Raw genomic sequence first — 22,470 nt, 5'->3', positions numbered from 1 at the left:
AATAAATTATGGAAAATATCAATGAAATATTCATTACATATCTATTGTAACTGTCACTACACACCTGTAAGATTATAGTTGCTACAGCTCCAGTCAGGTACAATGAAAGACAGTCACAAGCTGTAGCTGTCCACTTGTCACTCCCACCAGTTGGTCTATAACAATAAAAGACAACTTGTTTTGTAACAAACAGCATAATATAGAATATAAAAGAACCACTACATGTATACATTCATATATATATGAACAAACTACATATGTAGTGAGAAATCAGTTTAACTTTTTGTTAACATGACTTTGTGTTATTTTCACAATTTTCTTCCGTGTTTTCATATCCTTTTGTTCTTTCCTCTATTCTACTTATGGACCATATCATATGCTAACTTATATATAACTGTTCTGCAGCTATACTGAGAACCCTTAAAAAAGGTACATTTTAAGTATTTTTTTATATAGAATGTACGTTTCATACATGCTGACTAGACTATAAACTCAGAGAGCAGAGATAATGTATTATGTGTTATGTCCATCATCATATCCCTAATGCCTAGGATAGTGCCTGACACACAGGAGGCACTTCAAAATTATTTAATGGAAATTTAAAAAGAACAGTCCCTTTGCAATGATGATCCCACTGCCCAAACAATTTTGGAAGTTTTTTTCTGGAATTTAAATCTAATATGAATTGCTACCCATGAATAGTAGCCTCACTAATTTACAGAAAATTTACTCTTTAATATTCATGGCAAAAATTCTCAATAAATATTGACAGATCAATGAAAAGCAGAATATTCAGTTTCATCATCTATTTTAGTTTGCAGAATTGAAACTGAGTGACTTTCTAACCATCAAATCCACCTCCAAAGAATAAGAACTAATACCACTAAAGAGATTACCAGTATCATAATGCAGGCTCTGAATGTTCTCTAGACATGGTTTCTAGATCTGGAGTTTCACCGCAGTTGACCCACTGAGTAAATAACCAGTCTGGCCAATCTTTTCACGTTAAATGGTTTTATATGAATGAACTAACAAAATCAACTGTGCATGTAGTTTGACCAAGTAGGATTTAGTAAATGTGCTACACTTATTATTTATTAAGAAGCCCAGTGTTCTTATGAGTTAAGAAGCTTAAATTGTCAGTGACTCCTAGAATTTTTTTTTTATTATGAGGGTATTCAGATAAAAATTAGAGTCAACATTAAGATTTTACCAGATCTACTATGAATATACGTTTTGTAAACATTAACTTTTAAACATCTTTTTTTGATGATTTTGTCAGAGAGAGAGAGAGCACAATCAGGGGGAGCGGCAGGTAGAGAGAGAAGCAGGGTCCCTGCTGAGCAGGCAGCCCGATGCAGGGCTCGATTCCAGGACCCTGGGATCATGACCTGAGCCAAAGGCAGATGCCCAACCAACTGAACCACCCAGGTGTCCCTTTTAAACATCTGAAAGTACTAACAACATTTAAAGAAATCTTTAGTCTATATTCATAAAACTGTATGTTTCAGTTGGGAAAGATGAAAATGGAAATAGATAGTGGTAAAGGTTGCACAACATTCTGAATGTACTTAATACCACTGAAATATACACTAAAAATGGCAAATTGTATGTTACGTAAATTTTCCTAAAATAAGAGAGTTCTCAGAAGAGTGGTAAAACAGTAATTAGAGCTCCAATTCTCAATTCAGACCTTGTTTATAATCCTAGCTCAACAGTTAATAGATGCATTACTCTGGATAATTACTTGACCTCTTGAAGACTCAATTTCCTTATCTATAAATAATACCTTATCTATAGCTGTAAGGTTTATTATGAGGATTAAAGTAATGCCTATAAGGTAATTAATACAGGGTCCAGATGTAGTTAAGGTTATTAGACTCTTGAAATAATGGTATTCCATTAGAGTCCAAAAGCTGTAATCCAAGGTGTGTACAGGAACACATTCTCTACATTACTGGATACAATTAAAGGACTTATAGAATTCTGTTCAATTGTTCTGATTGAACCGTGCAAGGGAGAAGTGAAAACTAGGATAAGATTTTTATAGTATGTCAGCTGGAGATTTCCATTCCGGGGCATTAAATTCTTTCAATTGATAGAAAAAATTTGTAGATATGGTCCCACAGTCACTATTAGTAATCACAGACAGTGAGAGAGGTACCTGTAAGATTAGAGAAATGTTCTGTGCAAACAGGTGGATTATGATAACTACTATTATAAGCTCTTCAAGGACATTAAATAAATGGTTTACCAGCAATTAGAATAGAAAGGGGTCACTAGAACAAAGTATCCTATGGGGAGACCAATCTTAATGCCATGTAAGGAAATACTAGGGGCTGAAGCTGCCTGATAAAGAAACAACCTCCTTTGAGAAATATGCTTCACAGCACTGAAGTGAGAAGGTCTTGAATGTCCATTTATTAGGGCTGGTATACAAAGAATTACTGTCATGATGCTTCTAAAATCTTTGAGTTCCAAGTCTAAGATTCTATAATTCTTTTATTTTTATTAAAGTGTAATTAACATACAATGTTATACTAGTTTCAAGTGTTCAACATATTGATTCAATAATTCCATACATTGCTCAGTGCTCACCAGTGTAAATTTGTCACCATACATTATCGTAACATTATTGACTATATTCCCTATGCTGACAACTTTTCATCTCCATGACTTATTTATTTTATAATGGTAAGTTTGTACCTCCTAATCCCTTCTATAAAATTCTAAAATTCTTGTTACAAAGAATTATATTGCCATGGATTTCTCAATGAAGAAAGGTCCCCTAGAAGCAGGAAATCACCACTTCTGTACTTTTCAAACAGAAATCCAATAATAGCTGTCCAACTTCCTTAGCACCATTTACTGAAGAGACTGTCCTTTTTCCATTGCATATTTTTTCCTGCTTTGTCGAAGATTATTTGACCATAGAGTTGAGGGTCCATATCTGGGCTCTCTATTCTGTTCCAGTGGTCTATATGTCTGCTTTTGTCAGTACCATGCTGTCTTGGTGATCACAGCTTTGTAATACAGCTTGAAAACGGGCAACGTGATGCCCCCAGCTTTGTTTTTCTTTTTCAACATTTCCTTGGCAATTCGAGGTCTTTTCTGATTCCATACAAACTTTAGGATTGTTTGTTCCAGCACTTTGAAAAATGTCATTGGAATTTTGATTGGGATGGCGTTGAAGGTATAGATTGCTCTGGACAGCATAGACATTTTAACAATGTTTATTCTTCCGATCCATGAGCATGGAATGTTTTTCCATCTTTTTGTGTCTTCAATTTCTTTCATGAGTGTTCTGTAGTTCCTAGAGTATAGATCCTTTGCCTCTTTGGTTAGGTTTATTCCGAGTTATCTTATGGTTAATGGAATCAATTCTCTAATTTCTCTTTCTACAGTTGCATTGTTAGTGTATAAGAAAGCAACTGATTTTTGTGCATTGATTTTGTATCCTGCCACATTACTACATTGCTGTATGAGTTCTAGTAATTTGGGGGTGGAGTCTTTTGGGTTTTCCACATAAAGTATCATGTCATCTGTGGAGAGAGTTTGGCTTCTTTGCCAGTTTGAATACCTTTTATGTCTTTTTGTTGTCTGATTGCTGTTGCTAGGACTTCTAGTACTATGTTGAACAATAGTGGCGAGAGTGAGCATCTTTGTCGTGTTCCTGATCTTAAGGGAAAGGCTCTCAGCTTTTCCCCACTGAGGATGATATTTACTGTGGGTTTTTCAATGATGGATTTTATGAACTTGAGGAATGTTCCTTCTATCCCTATACTCTGAAGAGTTTTAATCAGAAAAGGATGCTATATTTTGTCAAATGCTTTTTCTGCATCAATTGAGAGGACCATATGGTTCTTCCCTCCTTTAATATGTTCTATCACACTGACTGATTTGCAAATGTTGAACCACCCTTGCATCCTGGGGATAAATCACACTTGGCAGTGGTGGATGATCCTTTTAATGTATTGTTGGATCCTATTAGGATTTTTTGAGAATTTTGGAATCCATATTCATCAGGGATATAGGCCTGAAATTCTTTTTGATGGGGTCTTTGCCTGGTTTGGGGATTAAGGTAATGCTGGCCTCAAAGAATTGAGTCTGGAAACTTTCCTTCTGTTTCTATTTTTTGAAACAGCTTCAGGAGAATAGGTATTATTTCTTCTTTGAATGTTTGGTAGAATTCCCCCGGGAATCCATCAGGCCCTGGACTCTTGTTTTTGGGGAGGTTTTTGATCACTGCTTCAATCTCGTTACTGGTTATTGGCCTATTCAGATTGTCAATTTCCTCCTGTTTCAGTCTTGGTAGTTTATTGGTTTTCAGGAAGGCATCCATTTCTTCCAGGCTGTTTAATTTATTGGCATATAGTTGTTGATAATAATTACTAATAAGTGTTTCTATTTCCTTGGTGTTAGTCGTGATCTCTCCCCTTTCATTCATAATTTTATTAATTTGGGTCCTTTCTCTTTTCATCTGGATAAATCTGGCCAATGGTTTATCGATCTTATTCTTTCAAAGAACCAGTTTCTAGTTTCGTTGATCTGATACTGTGTTTCTGGTTTCTAATTCATTCGTTTCTGCTCTAATCTTAATTACTTCTCTTCTAATGCATAGCTTAGGCATCTTTTGTTACTTTTTCTCTAGTTCAAGGTGTAAAGTTGGTGAATTTGGGATTTTTCTATTTTTTTGAGTGAGGCTTGGATGGCTGTGTATTTCCCCCTTAGGACTGCCTTTGCAGTATCCCATAGGTTTTGGACCAATGTGTTTTCATTCTCAGTGGTTTCCATGAACTGTTTTAAGTTCTTCTTTGATTTCCTGGTTAACCCAAACATTCTTGAGCAGAATGGTCTTTAGCTTCCAAGTGTTTGAATTTCCGCCAAATTTTTTCTTGTGATTGAGTTCCAGTTTTAAAGCATTATGGTCTGAGAATATGCAGGGAATAATCTCAATCTTTTGATATCGGTTGAGACCTGATTTGTGACCCAATATGTGGTCTATTCTGGAGAAAGTTCTGTGTGCACTCGAGAAGAATGAGTATTCTGTTGTTTCAGGGTGGAATGTTCTGTATATATCTATGAGGTCCATCTGGTCCAGCGTGTCACTCAAAGCTCTTGTTTCTTTATTTTCTGCTTAGATGATCTGTCTATTGCTGAGAATGGAGTATTGAGGTCTCCTACAATTAACGTATTATCAATATGACTCTATTTTGGTGAACAGTTGGCTCATGTACTTGGCTGCTCCCATCCTGGGGGCATAGATATTTACAATTGTTGGATCTTCTTGTTGGACAGACCTTTTAAGAATGATATAGTGTCCTTCTGTGTCTCTAACTACAGGCTTTAGCTTAAAATCTAATTTGTCTGATATAAGAATTGCTACCCAGCTTTCTTTTGAGGTCCATTGGCATGGAAGATGGATCTCCATCCCTTCACTTTCAGTCTGGATGTATCTTTAGGTTCAAAATGAGTCTCTTGTAGACAGCATATGGATGGGTCCTGTCTTTTTATCCAATCTGCAACCCTGTGCTGTTTTATAGGAGCATTTAGGCCACTGACGTTGAGAGTGGTTATTGAAAGATATGAATTTATTGCCATCATATTGCCTGTGAAGTCCTTGTTTCTATAGATGGTCTCTGTAAATTTCTGTTCTATATCACTCTTGGGGTCTTTCTCCTTTTATAGAACCCCCCCCTTAATATTTCTTGCAGGGCCAGCTTAGTGGTCACATATTCTTTCAGTTTCCGCTGGTCTTGGAAGCTCTGCATCTCTCTATCCATTCTAAATGACAGCCTTGCCTGATAAAGTATTCTTGGCTGCATGTTCTTCTCAATATGTCTTGCCAGCCCTTTCTGGCTTGCCAGGTCTCTATGGATAGGTCTGACGTTATTCTGATTTTCCTCCCTCTGTATGTAAGGACTCTCTTCCCCCTAACTGGCCTTAAGATGGTTTCCTTGGTTCTAAGATTTGTGGGTTTTACTATTTATTACATGCCGGGGCACTAGCCTGTTATCCTTGATCTTGGGAGGGGTCCTCTCTGCCTCTAGGACATGAAAGTTTGTTTCATTCCCCAGATTAGGGAAGTTCTCAGCTACGATTTGCTCAAATATACCTTCTAGTCCTCTCTCTCTCTCTCTCTCCACCCCCTCAGGGATCCCAATAATTCTGACATTGGAACATTTCATGTTGTCACTTATTTCTCTAATTCTGTTTTCATGGATTTTGATTTGTTTCTCCATGGCCTCCTCTTTTTCCTTCTTTTGTATCAATTGGTCTTTTAGATCACTAATTCATTCTTCTGCCTCGCTTATGCTAGCTGTTCGATCATCTAGTTTAGACTGGATCTCATTGATAACATTTTTAAGTTCTGCCAGTTCAGCTTTCATTTCTGCCCTTCGAGACTCCAATCATTTTTTCCATTCTAATTGGACAGCTCTATACAGAAGAATGAAACTCGACCATTCTCTAACACCATACACAAAGATAAACTCAAAATGGATGAAAGACCTCAACGTGGGACAGGAATCCATCAAAATCCTAGAGGAGAACATAGGCAGTAAGCTCTTCGACATCAGCCTCAGCAACTTCTTTCAAAATACATCTCCAAAGGCAAGTGAAACAAAAGAAAAAATGAACTTTTGGGATGTCATCAAGATAAAAAGCTTCTGTACAGCAAAGGAAACAGTCAACCAAAAAAAGTCAACCCACAGAATGGGAGAAGATATTTGCAAATGACACCCCAGACAAAGGGCTGATATCCAAGATCTATAAAGAACTTTTCAAACTCAACACCAAAAAAACAAATAATCAAGTCAAAAGATGGGCAGAAGACAAGAACAGACATTTCTCTGAAGAAGACATACAAATGGCTAACAGATACATGAAAAAATTTCCATCATCATTAGCCATCAGGGAAATTCAAATTAAAACCACACTGAGATACCACCTTACACCAGTTAGAATGGCAAAAATTGACAAGGAAAGAAACAACAAATGTTGGAGAGGTTGTAGAGAAAGGGGAACCCTCTTATACTGTTGGTGGGAATGCAAGTTGGTATAGCCACTTTGGAAAACAGTGTGGAGGTTCCTCAAAAAATTAAAAATAGAGCTACCCTATGACCCAGCAATTGCACTACTGGGTATCTACCCCAAAGACACAGATGTAGTGAAAAGAAGGGCCATATGCACCCCAATGTTCATAGCAGCAATGTCTGCAATAGCCAAACTGGAAAGAGCCGAGATGCCCTTCAACAGATGAATGGATAAAGATGTGGTCCATATACACAATGGGATATTACTCAGCCATCAGAAAGGATGACTACTCAACTTTTACATCAACATGGATGGGACTGGAGGAGATTATGCTAAGTGAAATAAGTCAAGCAGAGAAAGTCAATTATCATATGGTTTCACTTATTTGTGGAACATAAGGAATAGCATGGAGGACATTAGGAGAAGGAAGGGAAAAATGAAGGGGGGGAATTGGAAGGGGAGATGAACAATTAGAGACTATGGACTCTGAGAAATAAACTGAGGGTTTTAGATGGGGGTGGGGGGATGGGTTAGCCCGGTGATGGGTATTAAGGAAGGCACATAGTGCATGGAGCACTGGGTGTTGTATGAAAACAATGAATCATGGAATACTACATCAAAAACTAATCATGTACTGTATGGTGACTAACATAATAAAATTAAATTAAAAAAAAAGAAATCCAATAATAATATATACCCATATTGAGTCTCATAAAAATCTATTATGAACAATTACTCATCAACAAATGGGACAAACAGATAAGTTCTTAAAAACACAGAATCTTCTGGGGCACCTGGGTGGCTCAGTCGTTAAACATCTGCCTTCAGCTCAGGTCATGATCCCAGGGTCCCAGAATTGAGCCCCGCATTGGGATCCCCGCTCAGCCGGGAGTCTGCTGTTCCCTTTCCCACTCCCCCTGCTTGTGTTCTCTCGCTCACTGTGTCTCTGTCAAATAAATAAAATCTTAGAAAAACACAACAACACAGAATCTTCCAAGACATAATCAGGAAGAAATAGATAATCTGAACAGACCAATTGGTAGTAATGAATGTGAAACAGTAATAATAATAATAAAAAAAAACATCCCAACAAAAGTCCAGAACCAGATGGCCTCATAGGTGAATTATAACAAACATTTAAGGAAAGGATAATACTTACCCTCAAACTATTTCAAAAGTTAAAAAGGAACAAATGCTTCCAAACTCATTCTACAAGGCGAGCATTACCCTGGTACAATGGGGTATCACCTCACACATCTTCTTTATGCATTCATCTATTGGTTGACAGTGAGGTTGCTTCCACTTCTTGGCTATTGTAAATAATGCTGAAATGAACACAGTGGTGCATATGTCTTTTTGAATCAGTGTTTCAGTTGTTTTTTTATAAATATCTAGAAGTGGAACTGCTGGATCATATAGTGGTTCCATTTTAAATTTCTGAGGAACCTCTATAGTGTTTTCCATAGTGACTGCACCAATTTATATTCCAATAGGGCATCAGGTTTTCCTTTTCTCTACATCCTCACCAACATTTGTTATTTGTCTTTTTGAGAATAGCTATTCTAACATGTGTGAGGTGATATTCTATTGTGGTTTGCCCATCTGTAGGTCTTTAGAAAAAATGACCTAAATGAGACTTGAAACCATAAAAATCCTAACAAAGAACACAGGCAGTAATTTCTCTGACATTGGCCACAGCAACGTTTTTCTAGGTATGCTTTCTTCTCTTTTCTTTTTTTTTTAAAGATTTTATTTATTTATTTGAGAGAGAGAATGAGATAGAGAGAGAGAGCATGAGAGGGGGGAGGGTCAGAGGGAGAAGCAGACTCCCCGCCAAGCAGGGAGCCCGACGTGGGACTCGATCCCGGGACTCCAGGACTATGACCTGAGCTGAAGGCAGTCACCCAACCAACCGAGCCACCAGGGACCCCTAGGTACGCTTTCTGAGGCAAGGGAAACAAAAGCAAAAATAAACTATCAGGACTACACCAAGATAAAAAGCTTTTGCATGGCAATGGAAACAACCAACAAAACAAAAAGACAACCTACTGAATGGGAGAAGATTATGTGCAAATGTTATATCCAATAAAGGGTTAGCATCCAAAATATGTAAAGAACATATACAACTCAACACCCAAAAAACAATCCAATTAAAAATGGGCAGAAGACGTGAACAGACATTTCTCCAAAGAAGACATCCAGATGGCCAACAGACATGAAAAGAATACTAATCATCAGAGAAATGCAAATCAAAATCATAATGAGATATCACCTCACACCTGTCAGAATGGCTATAACACAAGCACTTGTGATGAGCACCAGGTATTGAATCACTATATTGTACACGTGAATCTAATAATACACTGTTAACTAGAAGTTGAACAAAAACTTAAAAAATTAAAATGCATAAATAACATACAAAAAACCCCATAAGAATAATGTGTTGGTGAGGATGCGGAGAAAAAGGAACGCTTGTGCACTGTTGGTAGGAATGCAAACTCGTGCAGCTACTGTGGAAAACAATATGGAGGTTCCTTAACAAATTAAAAATAGAATTACCATAAGATGCAATAATTCCATTATTAGGCATTTACTCAAAGAATCCAAAAACACTAACTGAAAGAGATATATGCACTCCTATATTTAGGGCAACATTATTTACAATAGCCAAAACGTGGAAGTAACCCAAGTATCCACTGACAGTTGAATGGATAAAGATGTGGCATATACATACCATGGAACATTACTCAGCCATAAAAAAAAGAATGATATCTTGCCATTTGCAACAACAAGGGTAGACCTAGAGGGTATTATGCTGAGTGAAGTCAGACAGAGAAAGACAAATACGATATGATTTCACTTATATTTGGAGTCTAAAAAACAAAACAAATGAATAAACAGACTCAGATACAGAGAACAAACTGGTGGCTGCCAGAGGGGAAGGGTGACGGGAGATGTATGAAATAGGTGTAGGGGAGTAAGAGGTACAATTTTCCAGTTATAAAATAAATAAGACAGAGGCTGTAACAACTTTGTATGGTAACAAACAGTAAGAAGACTTACTGCGGTGACCATTTGGTAATGTATATAAAATATCGAATCGCTATATGGCACACCTGAAATGAATACTGTACACCAATTACACTTCAATAAAAGTCTTTTTAAACAAACCTAACCACAGTACCATTAATACACCTAAAAAAAATTCTTTAATATCAACCAGATAGTGTTCATGTTTTCCTGATGTTTCAAAACATTATTTTGAATTCTATCCCTTACGATTTTTTGTTAAAGAAACAGAGTCATTTGTTCTACTGCTTCCATGATCGGATTTAGCTGACTGCATTCCACAATGTTTAATATGTTCCTCTGTCCCTTGAATCTCCTTTAAATTCATAGTTAGGTATGCAGTATTGATCAGGTTCAGGTTTCTACTTATTTCAGCAATAGTATTCATAGGTGGTGCTGTGTACTTCTATCATGAAGCACATGATGCCCAATTTTCATTCTGTGATATTAGCAGCCACTGACAATCAGTCTAGACTCTAGTTTTTTTTTTTCTTTAAGAATTTATTTATTTATTTGACAGAGAGAGATACAGCGAGAGAGGGAACACAAGCAGGGGAAGTGGGAGAGGTAGAAGCAGGCTTCCTGCAGAGCAGGGAGCCCAATGCGGGCTCAATCCCAGGACCCCTGGACCACGACCCGAGCCGAAGGCAGACACTACTTAACCAACTGAGCCACCCAGGCGCCGCTGACTACTTAGTTTATTAGAGTTGCAAAATGGTAGAATTCTAATGATATCATTCTTCCTTTGTTAGCTGGAATACTTACAAAGAACAACTTCCCCTTATCAACTATTTGATTACCCTGAGATATAGATAGTATAGGAAAAGCAAGACAAATTTTCATTTTCCTTATTCACCAGTTTCAGAATAATGAGGTTGTTCCCTAGAATTATGTGAAGGTGACCAATAAGATTTTTTAAATCACTTTATGAACTTAGGGATTTAAATATGTCAAATGCTTTACCACATTACAACTACTTACTGATGCTAAAGTTGTCTCATATTTGGTCAGTGGAAGTTTATTCAGATTGGCTACTGAGTCCTTTTGTCATAATTTTTTTTTTACAGCTTTGGTTTTTGCTATGACGATATTCTAGGTTCACACTGTACATTTCCTGCCCAAGATGTGGAATCAGATAGTGTCCCAAAGAGCTCCAATTTCTTTTATTGGGAAATGGTATTTGGAGACCACAATTTGTACACCAGCACAGGTCACTGCTACTAGGTCCTTCATGTTATAAGGCTAAAAGACATGTATTTTTTTTTTTTTAAGATTGTACTTATTTATTTGACAGAGAGAGACACAGCGAGAGAGGGAACACAAGCAGGGAGAGCGGGAGTGGGAGAGGGAGAAGCAGACTTCCTGCCGAGCAGGGAGCCCAATGTGGGGCTCGATCCCAGGACCCTGGGATCATGATCCTGGGATCATGACCTGAGCCAAAGGCAGATGCTTAACGACTGATCCACCCAGGTGCCCCCAAAGACATGTATTTTTTACAATGAAAATACCACGAGTTTCTAGTTATAATTCTGATTCAAAATCAGGAGTACAAGGTAAATTAACCTTAATCTTACCATCTTTATCATGTATCAACCATACCAGGTCTCAATATTACATACGTAATTATAATTTTGACTTATCCCACAATACACACACAGTAGTTTCAGTAACATTACAACCAACTTTGGGATTAATGAAAAAACGGTTGATTTTGGGGGGGGACAGTTATTTTTTTTGTCCTTAGGATATATTCTGGTAAGTATGTACAGATGGCTTATTATGTTCTAAAGTCATTTGAAGAAGGGGCGCCTGGCTGGCTCAGTCAGTTAAGAGTCTTGATTTCAGCTTAGGTCATGATCTCAGGGTTGTGAAATCTGGCTGTGTCAAGCTCTGCACTGGGTGTGGAACCTGCTTGAGATTCTCTCTCCCCCTCTGCCCTGCTGCACCCATCCTTCCCTACTTCTCTCCCTCTCTTAAAAAAAAAAAAAAAAAAAGAGTTGTTTGAAGAAGTTTCTAAGAGACTGTAATTTCATTTTTCTTACTAGTTTTGCTAAATTGTTTATATAAAATGTTAACACAGTTCCCATATTAAATCAATACTGTTAGCAACTTCTCCCCAGCATCTTATTGGAAATACTCCTAGTTAATAAGGCAAAAGGCAAGCTTATTCCACTTTTCACAAATACTTTCCTTTCTATCTCCCTACATTTTTTTTGAAATTGTGCCATATCTACTTTCCATACTACACTGCTTCCCTAACAATGATCATTTAGTCTTTGTTCTTTAGGTAAAATAAATGTAACACTCACCACCAGTTCTTAAGTCAAACTCTCTCACGTACTGTTGATTAAAGCTTGTTCTCTTATAGATTCCTCAGGAGTGGTTCCTAGTTTGTAGTCTTTATACCTGAAGGTTAGTTTGGGTGGATATAAAACCCATACCTTGCCATTTTCTTTGAGTATTTTAAAAATGTTACTCCAGGGGCGCCTGGGTGGCTCAGTTGTTAAGCGTCTGCCTTTGGCTCAGGTCATGATCCCAGGGTCCTGGGATGGAGCCCCACATTAGGCTCCCTGCTCAGCGGGAAGCCTGCTTCTCCCTCTCCCAATCTCCCTGCTTGTGTTCCCTCTCTTGCTGTCTCTCTCTCTGTCAAATAAATAAATAAAATCTTTAAAAAATAAAATAAAAATGTTACTCCGCTACCATCTGGCATCAAGTGTTGGTGATGACTGTGATCTTCCTCTTATAAATTAATAATTTTACTAATCTCTGAGTGTCAGCATTCCTGAATTAATTTTCCAAGACATTCAGTGTGCCCTTTTATATAGAGTTTTAAGTAGTCTTTTATTTTAGGAACACTTTCTTGTAGTTTTTAGTATTTGTTTTGTTCTATTTAATTTTCTTCTTTGAGATTCCTATTACACATATGTTGAGCCTTTTTTGATCTATTTTAGAGATCTTTTGTTTTAATATTTTGGATTTTTGGCTTTTTTTAAAAAAGTTTGTCCTCAGAGTCCATAGTCTCTCATGGTTCATCTCTCCCTCCAATTTCCCTCCCTTCATTTTTCCCTTCCTTCTCCAAATGTCCTCCATACTATTCCGTATGTTCCACAAGTAAGTGAAACCATATGATGTACTGTATGGTGACTAACATAATAAAATTAAAAAAAAAAAGGTTTGTTCTCCTTTCTATCTTCTATTTATTTTATCTGACAGAGAATGTGCGTGCATGCCAGCAGGGAGAGGAGCAGGCAGAGGAAGAGGGAGAAGCAGGCTTCCTGCTGAGCAGGGAGCCTGACGTGGAGCTCGATCCCAGAACCTTGGGATCACGACCTGAACTGAAGGTAGACACGTAACCAAATGACTCACCCAGGCACCCCTCTGCCTTCTATGTCTCTTAAGATACTATCTTTGTGTATTTGCTTTTGTGTTTTTTCTAGTTTAGTCTGTATTTCTGATATGGTTTTTAAATTTTCTTTTATTTCTAATTCTTTCTTGAGTGTTATTTCTCATTTCAAATTTCCTTTTTCTGTAAATCTTATTTCTGAGTTTTTATAATTTTGTTTTATGTTGTTCTTCAGTGTCTCTAATTTTCTAAATTTTTCAGTTCATTTTGAAATTTACAGTTTCATTGTTTTGTGAGCATGCCTTTTTGGTGAGTGTCCATTGCCTTTAGGGGTATTATTTGGCTTTTTATTCTTTTTTCTCATAATAGTTTGTACAGAATTTGACTGTAATTCTTTCTTTTGCTCATGTTTTAAGTGAAATAAAATTTCCTGTGCTTTTAGAAGGAAGTGGTGGATCACAATTGCTTTCTTAGCTTCATGGCTCTAGAATTCTCCAGTGTTGTTTTACCAAAATGACAGAAAATATGGCCTCATATTTTGATATCTTGTTCCTCTCCCCTACTTTTGTCTGCATCTTTTCTTTCCTTTGCCCCATTGTCTGACTTGCTAATATTAGGCTTTATTTCCAACAGTTTCTATTCAGTGTGAGGTCATGGAAGAGAGCATCAGTTTACTTCCAAAGGTTATATGGCTATGGCTCCAGTACCATGAAACTGTGGCACATTATAGATCTTTAGCATCCAGCTATGAAGAGCAACTTGCATTACTCTCTTCTCAGTCTTGGTTGCTGTTCTCAGATTGGCTTGCATGCTCTAGTGAAATACCATTCTCAGTCAGCCTTCCTTCCACACAAATGCTGATAACGGTAAGGGTCCATAAGGGCATGGTGTGCCACACCTGTTTGTACCTGGGGGCTTACAGAGGGAAACCTAGTTGCTTACTTTTATTGTAGAGACTGACTGTGCTGTCTTTAGTTTTGCTATCCAAGTTGCTCTGTGTTTATGGCAGAATTCTACTAGACTCAAAAATTACTTCATGCCACTTTCCCAGAATCCTCTTTAATTCAGTTTTTGGTAATTTATACATTTTTGCCTTTCCATGCAATGCTAAGCTTATGAAACACGTATTATTTCTATCTGCCTATGTCCCTCCCGTTTAATATTTAACGCTTTGAATTCTACTTAGATACCAATCATACTGACCTATCTCTGTTCCTTAGAACCACTAAAATTTAATGTGCTCCAAATTTTTATCTTTTCTTAAAACCTCAAAATTAACTATTTATGAAATTTTAGAATGTTAGTAAAATGAAAACTGACAAGAACCCATCCAAAAAAAGATTTATAATTAATTATTCAATAGTGAGAAAATTTATTCAGCAAATAACTACCTTATGTCAACCAGAGAGCATTCCAAAGATAATCTTCCCATTGTCCTTAGGTTTTCTTGAAGTTCTCGCAAACAGGTAATATTCACGACTAGTTCAACACCCACATCATATAGCAAGACCTATAAAAGCAATAACTTTGAGTCTGTGCAAAGACAATATTTCAAAATATATTTTGCAAACTAAATAGCAAAATAAAATTAGATTAAAAAAATTTCAGGACAAAAATACTGAACGTATTCACCTTTACAATTATTTTTAACTCTTCATTTACCTCTACCAATGTGTCTGTAACCATTCTGATGATCTGGCCTCTTCGCCACTGATTTTTATCTGGGATCTTAACAGCACAGTGCATATCATTTTCCCATTTAATAGGTTCCCACTTTGAGTTTTCATAAGCAGCTACCATCTTTTCTTCCAAACTATATAAAGAAAAAAATTTAACTTTCAAACCTTTTCTTACAACATATAATTCTCTGACCACATCTTCTACTGTCCCTCCTTACCCATTCCACACCAGCCAAAGTGGGTACCTTGTTCTTCCTTGAATACCCAAGTATATTTCTACTGCAGGATCTTTGAACTAGCTCTTCCCTGTGTGTGAGATTATCTTCCTCCAGAGCCTCATGCTTACTCCCTCTCTTTCTTCAGGATCCATTACTTCCTCCCCAACTGCTTTTTCTCTATTTTTTTTATCATCTGCTACAGTAAACATTTTTATTTGTCCATTGTCTCTCCCTCTATTAGAATTTAAGCTTCATGACAGTCAAGACTTGTAAATGTTTTTACCACTATATCCCCAACACCTAGAGTACTGGTTGTGCCCAATAAGTATTCGTGGAATGACTAATTCTAATAATACAGTGAAAATAACTAGTAAAGATACTATTTGTGTACTTTTAACTAGTTTTTAAATAACTGTTTTGTTGAAATAATTTTGCTTTTAAAATTCCACATTTATGATTTCTAGATCTTTACAGGAAAAAATATAGAAAAAAGCCCATAGGTAATATATGTTTTCCTTATATGTTATACCTATTAAGTAAGTTTTCTGTTAATAACCACTGAACATAAATCTTCTCAGGGGATATCACATTACAGATATGTACAGGAAGTTCCTTATTATAAAGTGACTGGAGATTCTCATTAGGTAGAGATTTTACAGACACAGGATTTAAGCTGTTTACTTCATTTGAAATAATTTCTTCTGGAGAAGGATCCCATACTTCAGTATGCTTTTTGCAATTATCCTTGAGGGTGTATCTGCAAAATAACAAAACCCATTAGCAAAAAGAGCAGTTTGCAAAATATTTGCTTGTATTTGCTTAGATCTAGAGATGAACAAATTTTAGCTATGATTCACTGCTTCTCAGTTTTGATATTAATAGCAGTTTCAGTTTCTTTTTTAAAAAAGGGTTCGGGGCGCCTGGGTGGCTCAGTCGTTAAGTGTCTGCCTTCGGCTCAGGTCGTGATCCTAGGGTCCTGGGATGGAGCCCCATGTCGGGCTCCCTGCTCTGCGGGAAGCCTGCTTCTCCCTCTCCTGCTCCCCCTGCTGTGTTCCCTCTCTCCCTCTCCTGCTCCCCCTGCTTGTGTTCCCTCTCTTGCTGTGTCTCTGTCAAATAAAATCTTAAAAATAAAAATAAAAAAGGGTTAAATACTACCAAAGTAAGCACAAAAACCCCCTAAAAGCCAAACTTTCTATTTTAAAAAGTTTAAAATACCAAGTTTGCTTATAATTTCACTATTTCCCATTGATATTTTATACTCACAAGGAATAGAATTATTCATAATTTTTTTGATAACCTGACTAAAAAGTATCAATCCATTTGCCAATGAGAGTTCAAGTGGTAACCAATTACTATTAAAATGTATTAAGGAGAGAAATTATTGGATGAAGTATTTAGAATATTTAATAAATCAGATTAGTTCAGACTAAAACCACAGATAATTAGATGTCCTTTATTTTTATAAAGAAGAAAATTCTTTCACAATAAGCTTGAGATTTAGCTAAACAAGGTGACTTAAAAATTTTTGTTGCTAAATCTAATGGACAAATTTCAGTCCTTATTTGACTTGAATTCTCAGCACTAGCTACTTTTTCCTTCTCGAAATGTTCTTTCTTTGGTTCCTGGTTTTTCTTCAATCTCAGATTCCTGATCTACATTTTTGGACTTTCTTTCTCATAGGTGATAATCCTCATAATTGCATTTTCATAAAGTGAGATTGAGATGAATGATGAAAGTGATAATCTCATTTATTCTAATGGACTTGTTTATATTTATATGCTAACTCCCAGGCGAAACACCTAACCAGGTGTCTCTTCAGAGATCCACGGATTCATCGCCATTCAACTAATATTTACTGGATACATACCATGAACCAAGCATAATGCTAGATGCAGAGATGTGACAGTGGACACAGTAGGCAGGGTTCCTGTTCTCATGGTGCTTAAAGTATAGTGACCCCGAGACACATAGTTACATACATGAAAATAAATTACATGAACAAGAGTTATAAAGAAAAGATCTGGCATAGGCCAATGAAATTTAATCTAGTCTGGGAGAACATTTGCCTGATTAAGTAACATTTCAACAGAGATTTTAAAAGAGTAAGTAGGAGTTAGCTAGACATTCAAGAAACTGAAAGAAAACATACAGTTTGATATAGCAAGGCAATAGAAGATGGCATGAACTTTGAGGTAGGGAGGAGCCAGATTATTTTGGCGATATTATTTTATAAAGGGTGGTGGGTACTGTGTATGATAGAGTTGAGTCCAGTAGAGAGACTGGTTTGTGGGATTTTTTTTTTCATTTCCTCAGGTGATCAGGGCAGGCACTGATCAAGGGAAGCTCGTGGTTTATTTTGAGGACAGGCAATAGATAACAATGAAAACAATAGGTCTAGCTGCAGTGGTCAGAAAATAGGAATCTGGGTGTTGGAGGGCAAGGAGATTGGTTGCGGCTGCCAGAATACCAGAAGTGGTTTTAGTAAAACCTGAGTTTAAGCTTCAGGATCCCTCACTTACACAGGAAACTTGGGAGGGGCAAATCAACATTTTTTTTGTAAAATTTTCAAAAGTAAACATTTTTAACTGCAATTAGTAAAGGTCATAGACTCTACCCTCATTCCTCTTCTCTCACATTTCTTTTCATTTGGGTGTTGGATACAGCATTTTGAGTTGACTAAGGGGAAGTTGAGTTGGAGAAACATTTGGCTTGTATATAGTGGAATATAATTTTGTGATAGATAGCCACTTTTCTGTAGAGTTAAGCTATTGCTAGCCATCTTGGTGTAGGAAAGGATTCCAGAAATACTCCCATCACCTTAGTGTCACAACATGAAAATACAGGGTCCAACATAAATGTCATAATAAACCACTACAATGAGGGTGCTGATGACAAATTGTTTAATGAGTATAGTGACCAGACCACCCGGTTTAAACCTGTGTTCTGGCATAATATTGCTTCTCTTTCACTCTTAAACATGTCCCAATATGGATGAGAAATATGCCCACTTATTAATAAGTGAAATAAATTAACATTGCTAATCCAAACTTTAAGATTCATCATTATACAACAAAATTTGAAATGCCTTAAATTATTACATATGTAATATATATACACATGAAAGAAACAGGATAGGTTTTCCTAAAAGTAACTACAGTCTTTAGAAATTTATAGAACATTAGCCATGATTGAGCTATGGATCAGAAAAAACACTTTTTTAAAATTACCAATAAATAAATTTCAATCACCTATACTAGAGAATAGACTTCTCTCTCTATAGGGAATACATAAAATCTGGCATTTCAAGTGGTGGTTCATATACAGATAAAAAATGTAATAAGAAAGCATTTTGTGATGAATCTGAATTTTGTAATGTAGTATTTGTCAACTTTTGAAAATCTGTTATTTGTTGGGATTTCTTTTATCAGTCTACATAAATATTATTTTGCTTATTTAATTCTATAGTTAAAACTCTGAAATTCTTTTCTTAAAGGGGGTCCTTCAGGCTCACCCACGAAACCTCGATTTGTCCTTGTTGAGCAAAAGTACGAGCATTCAGAAATGAATAAACATGTCTGGCCTTTTCTTACCACTGCACCGCCTCATCCATTTCCTTAGCTATTGCTGTACCTGCTTCCCACTCTTTATCATGTACTTCTGTTGCTATGCAAATAAACCACTACAGTGTGTGACTTACAGTCCTCTGGCCACTGCACAGTTGTTTGCCACGTGAAGATATCTCCCTCCACTTTAACATGCCAAAAGCACCTCAAACACGTCCAAAGTTGATATCACATCCAATTTCCCCCCCAAACCTGCTCCCCACTCTTCTGTTCCTTGTTCTCAAGGAGCAGTATCACCCGATATTAGGTGGTCATTGGTCCTGAAAGTCAATCCTGACCCCTCCTCTTCCTTACCTACAATGAGTAGCAAGGTCTTGCAATATTCACCTCCATCATGTTTCATAATCTACCCATTTTTCTATCACCAAGTAACTGTAACTTCAATAGCCTACAGTACCCATGTCTAGTCTAATACTTTAAGACTTGCAGTCAGAGAGAGCTTTCCAAAACCCAAGTCTACTCTCAGTCCTCTGTTTAAAATCATTCAATAGCCCCTCACCCTCCTTCCTGAAGTGATAAAGTTCAAACACACAGAAGTGTTTGAAAAGTACTTTTACTTCTCGGTGATCAAGGTTCTGTAATTATCTGGTCTCTGCATTTCTCTCCAGCTTGATCTCTTACCTTACCTGCCACTACTACCTTTTTTTCCTGTCTACTAGCTGTGTGAGTATACTAACAATACCTAAACATATATTTTTCCTGTGTATAGGCTTTTACTCCCAGTTGTACTACAGAATTCAGTTTAAGTGAAATCTCCAGTGGTAACCCTCCAAAAATCCCATAATACTGTGACTACCCTTAGCAGAGTCCTTATCACACTGAAAGGTAAGCTTGACCATCTCTCCTTCCTACTACATACTCTAAGCTCCTTGAAGGCACAAACCATCCTTATTCATCACTGGGTATAGTGTTTGTTACAATGTAACAAGTAGGCATATAAATATCTCTTGCTTATATAACCAAACAATAGAAAGGGAAAACTAGCTAATGGACTTGTAATAGCTTTATCGAGGTAGATTTTCCACAAAAAAAAGTTCGCCCATTTCAAGTGTATGGTTCAATGATTTTTAGTTAACTTTACCAAATGGTGTAACTATCGTGTTAGTTTTACAACATTCTCACCTCTCCCCAGAAAGATCCCCTATGTCCATTTACCATGACTCTTCCTCATCCCTAGCCCCAGGCACCCCCTAATAAGCTTTTTGTATCTATAAACTTGCCTTTTCTGGGCATACCATATAGATGGAATCATACAATATACAGTCTCTTGTGTCTGAACTCTTAGCTTAAAATTTGAGGTTTATCCATGATGTAGATGGGTGTTTTGTTCCTTTTTATGGCTAAATAGTATTCAATTATATGAATATATAGTATTTTCTCTATTCACCACTCACTGGATATTTACATAGTTTCCAGATTTTGGCTATTCTGAATAATGTTATGAGTATTTGCTCGTTAAGTCTGTGTATGAACATATGTTGTCATTTCTCCTGATAGATACCTAGGAGTGGAATTGCTGGTGTGTGGTAATTTTATGTGTAACTTTTTGAGAAACTTGCAAACCATTTGCCAAAGAGGCCATACCATTTACATCCCTGACAGTAATAAGGGTTACTTCACATCCTCACCAACATCTGTAATTGTCTTATGTGTAATAGCTATTCTAGTGGGTGAGAAATGGTATCTCATTGTGGTTTTAATTTGCATCTCCCTAATGGTTAACAATGTTAAACAGCTTTTCATGTACTATTAGCCAATTATATACCTTCTTTGGTAAATGTCTGCTTATATCTTGTGCTCATTTTTGGGGGGGTTGAATTGTTTTAAGTTGTAGAAGTTCTATGAATTCCAGATACAAATCCTTTATGGGGTACGTCTGGCAAATATTTTCTCCCACTCTGTTATTTGTTTTTCCTTTACTTAATAGTATCTTTCAAAATACACTAGTTTTGAATTTTGATGAGGATCAACTAATTTTCTTTTATGAACTGTGCTTCTGGTGTCATATCTAAGAAATCTTTGCCCAATCTACAGTCCTAAAAATTTCCTCCTGTTTTCTCCTAGAAATTTTGTTTTAGCTCTTAAAAGTATAATCCCTTTTGAGTGCGCTTGGTGTATGGTGTGAGATAAGGGCTAAGTTCATCTTTTTTTGCTGGTGGATATCCAATTGCCACAGCACCATTTGTTGAACAGACTACCTTTTTTCCAATGAACTGCCTTTGTTTAAAAAGTCAATTAATTATAAATATAAGGATTTACTTCTCAACTGTCAATTCTAATTATTCATCTATATGTCTATCTTTATGTTAGTACCACACTGTCTTGGTAGTTGTAGCTTTATATTAAATTCTGAAATTGGGAAGTAGAAGTTCTCCAACTTTGTTTTCAAAATTGTTCTGGCTTGAGTTTAATCTATAGCTAATGGACTTAAAAATATTTTAAAAAGTGATGAGATTCACATAACATAAAAGTATTTTAAAGTGAACAATCCAGAGCATTTAGTACATTCAGTGTTGCACAACCATTACACCTCTATCTAGTTCCAAAACATTTCTATCACTCCACAATAAAATCCCCCTAAAGCAATTGCTACCCATAATCCTCTCCCCTCAACCCTTACTAACCACCAGTCTATATTCTCTGTGGATTTAACTATTTTGGATATTTCATATAAATGGAATCATACAATATGTCACCTTTCGTGTTTGGCTTATTTCACTTAGCATAAAGTTTTCAAGGTTCATCAATATTATATCAAAATTTAATTCCTTTATATTTTTTATTTATTTTTGGGGGTGCAAAGGGAGGAGAGAAAAAATCTTAAGCAGGCTCCACACCCAGCGTGGAGACCAACTCAGGTCTCAATCTCACAACCCTGAGATCATGACTTGAGCCAAAATTCAAGAGTTAGACAGCTAAGACTGAGCTACCCAGGCACCCCAAAATTTAATTCCTTTTTAAAGGTTGAATAATATTCCATTGTAGGTCTATCTACTATAATTTGTTTATCCAACTGTTGATAGACAAACAGGGTGATTCCACCTATGAATATATATGCATATGTACTTGAGTACCTGTTTTCAATTCTTTTGGGTATATACCCAGAAATGGAATTTCTGGGCCATGTGGTAATTCTATGTTTAAGTTTTTAAGGAATCTTCAAGCTGTTTTCCATAGTGACTTCACCATTTGTATTCTTCCCCACAATGTACAAGGGTCAAATTTCTCTACATTCTCACCAACGTTATTCTTTTTTTTTTTTATTACAGCCATCTTGGTGTGTGTGAAGTGGTACATTAATAGACTTTAAAAAAATGTTATCAGTTTTTGAGAAGGTAATATATGTACATGGTTCAAAATTTAAAATTTTGAATTTTATGACTCTCCAGAGAAATAGTACATATACATGTATTTAATACTTTTTGGTTAAAAAAACTAAACATCCATCTTTGATTATATGCCCAAATCTGATGCCTTATAAAATTGTTAACTGGAAAAAACTT

At 36.4% G+C, this 22,470-nt stretch overlaps 1 protein-coding gene across 3 annotated transcripts in view; it reads right to left on the bottom strand.

The window, feature by feature from the left end:
- The window catches only part of RNF17 (ring finger protein 17), a 138,489-nt gene that overhangs the window by 44,291 nt on the left and 71,728 nt on the right, over positions 1-22,470 (bottom strand). For 2 of the 3 annotated variants that reach the window (XM_088021775.1, XM_028106398.2), the window contains exons 20-23: positions 15,874-16,101; positions 15,110-15,260; positions 14,839-14,957; positions 65-155 (exon numbers count right to left, since the gene is read on the bottom strand). In XM_088021775.1, the coding sequence (XP_087877901.1) occupies positions 65-155; positions 14,839-14,957; positions 15,110-15,260; positions 15,874-16,101 (589 nt within the window). Of the gene's footprint in view, positions 1-37; positions 156-14,838; positions 14,958-15,109; positions 15,261-15,873; positions 16,102-22,470 lie in introns of all 3 variants that reach the window. The other variant, XM_028106389.2, reaches the window with a different exon arrangement.

This window comes from Eumetopias jubatus, unplaced genomic scaffold (assembly GCF_037043125.1).
Source record: "Eumetopias jubatus isolate StellerSeaLion01/CBP00866 unplaced genomic scaffold, mEumJub1_p1.0 scaffold_3, whole genome shotgun sequence".
In the NCBI taxonomy this organism is placed as follows: domain Eukaryota; kingdom Metazoa; phylum Chordata; class Mammalia; order Carnivora; family Otariidae; genus Eumetopias; species Eumetopias jubatus.
The sequence above is the reverse complement of the archived record's forward strand: the minus strand, read 5'-3'. Positions and strand labels throughout refer to the sequence as shown.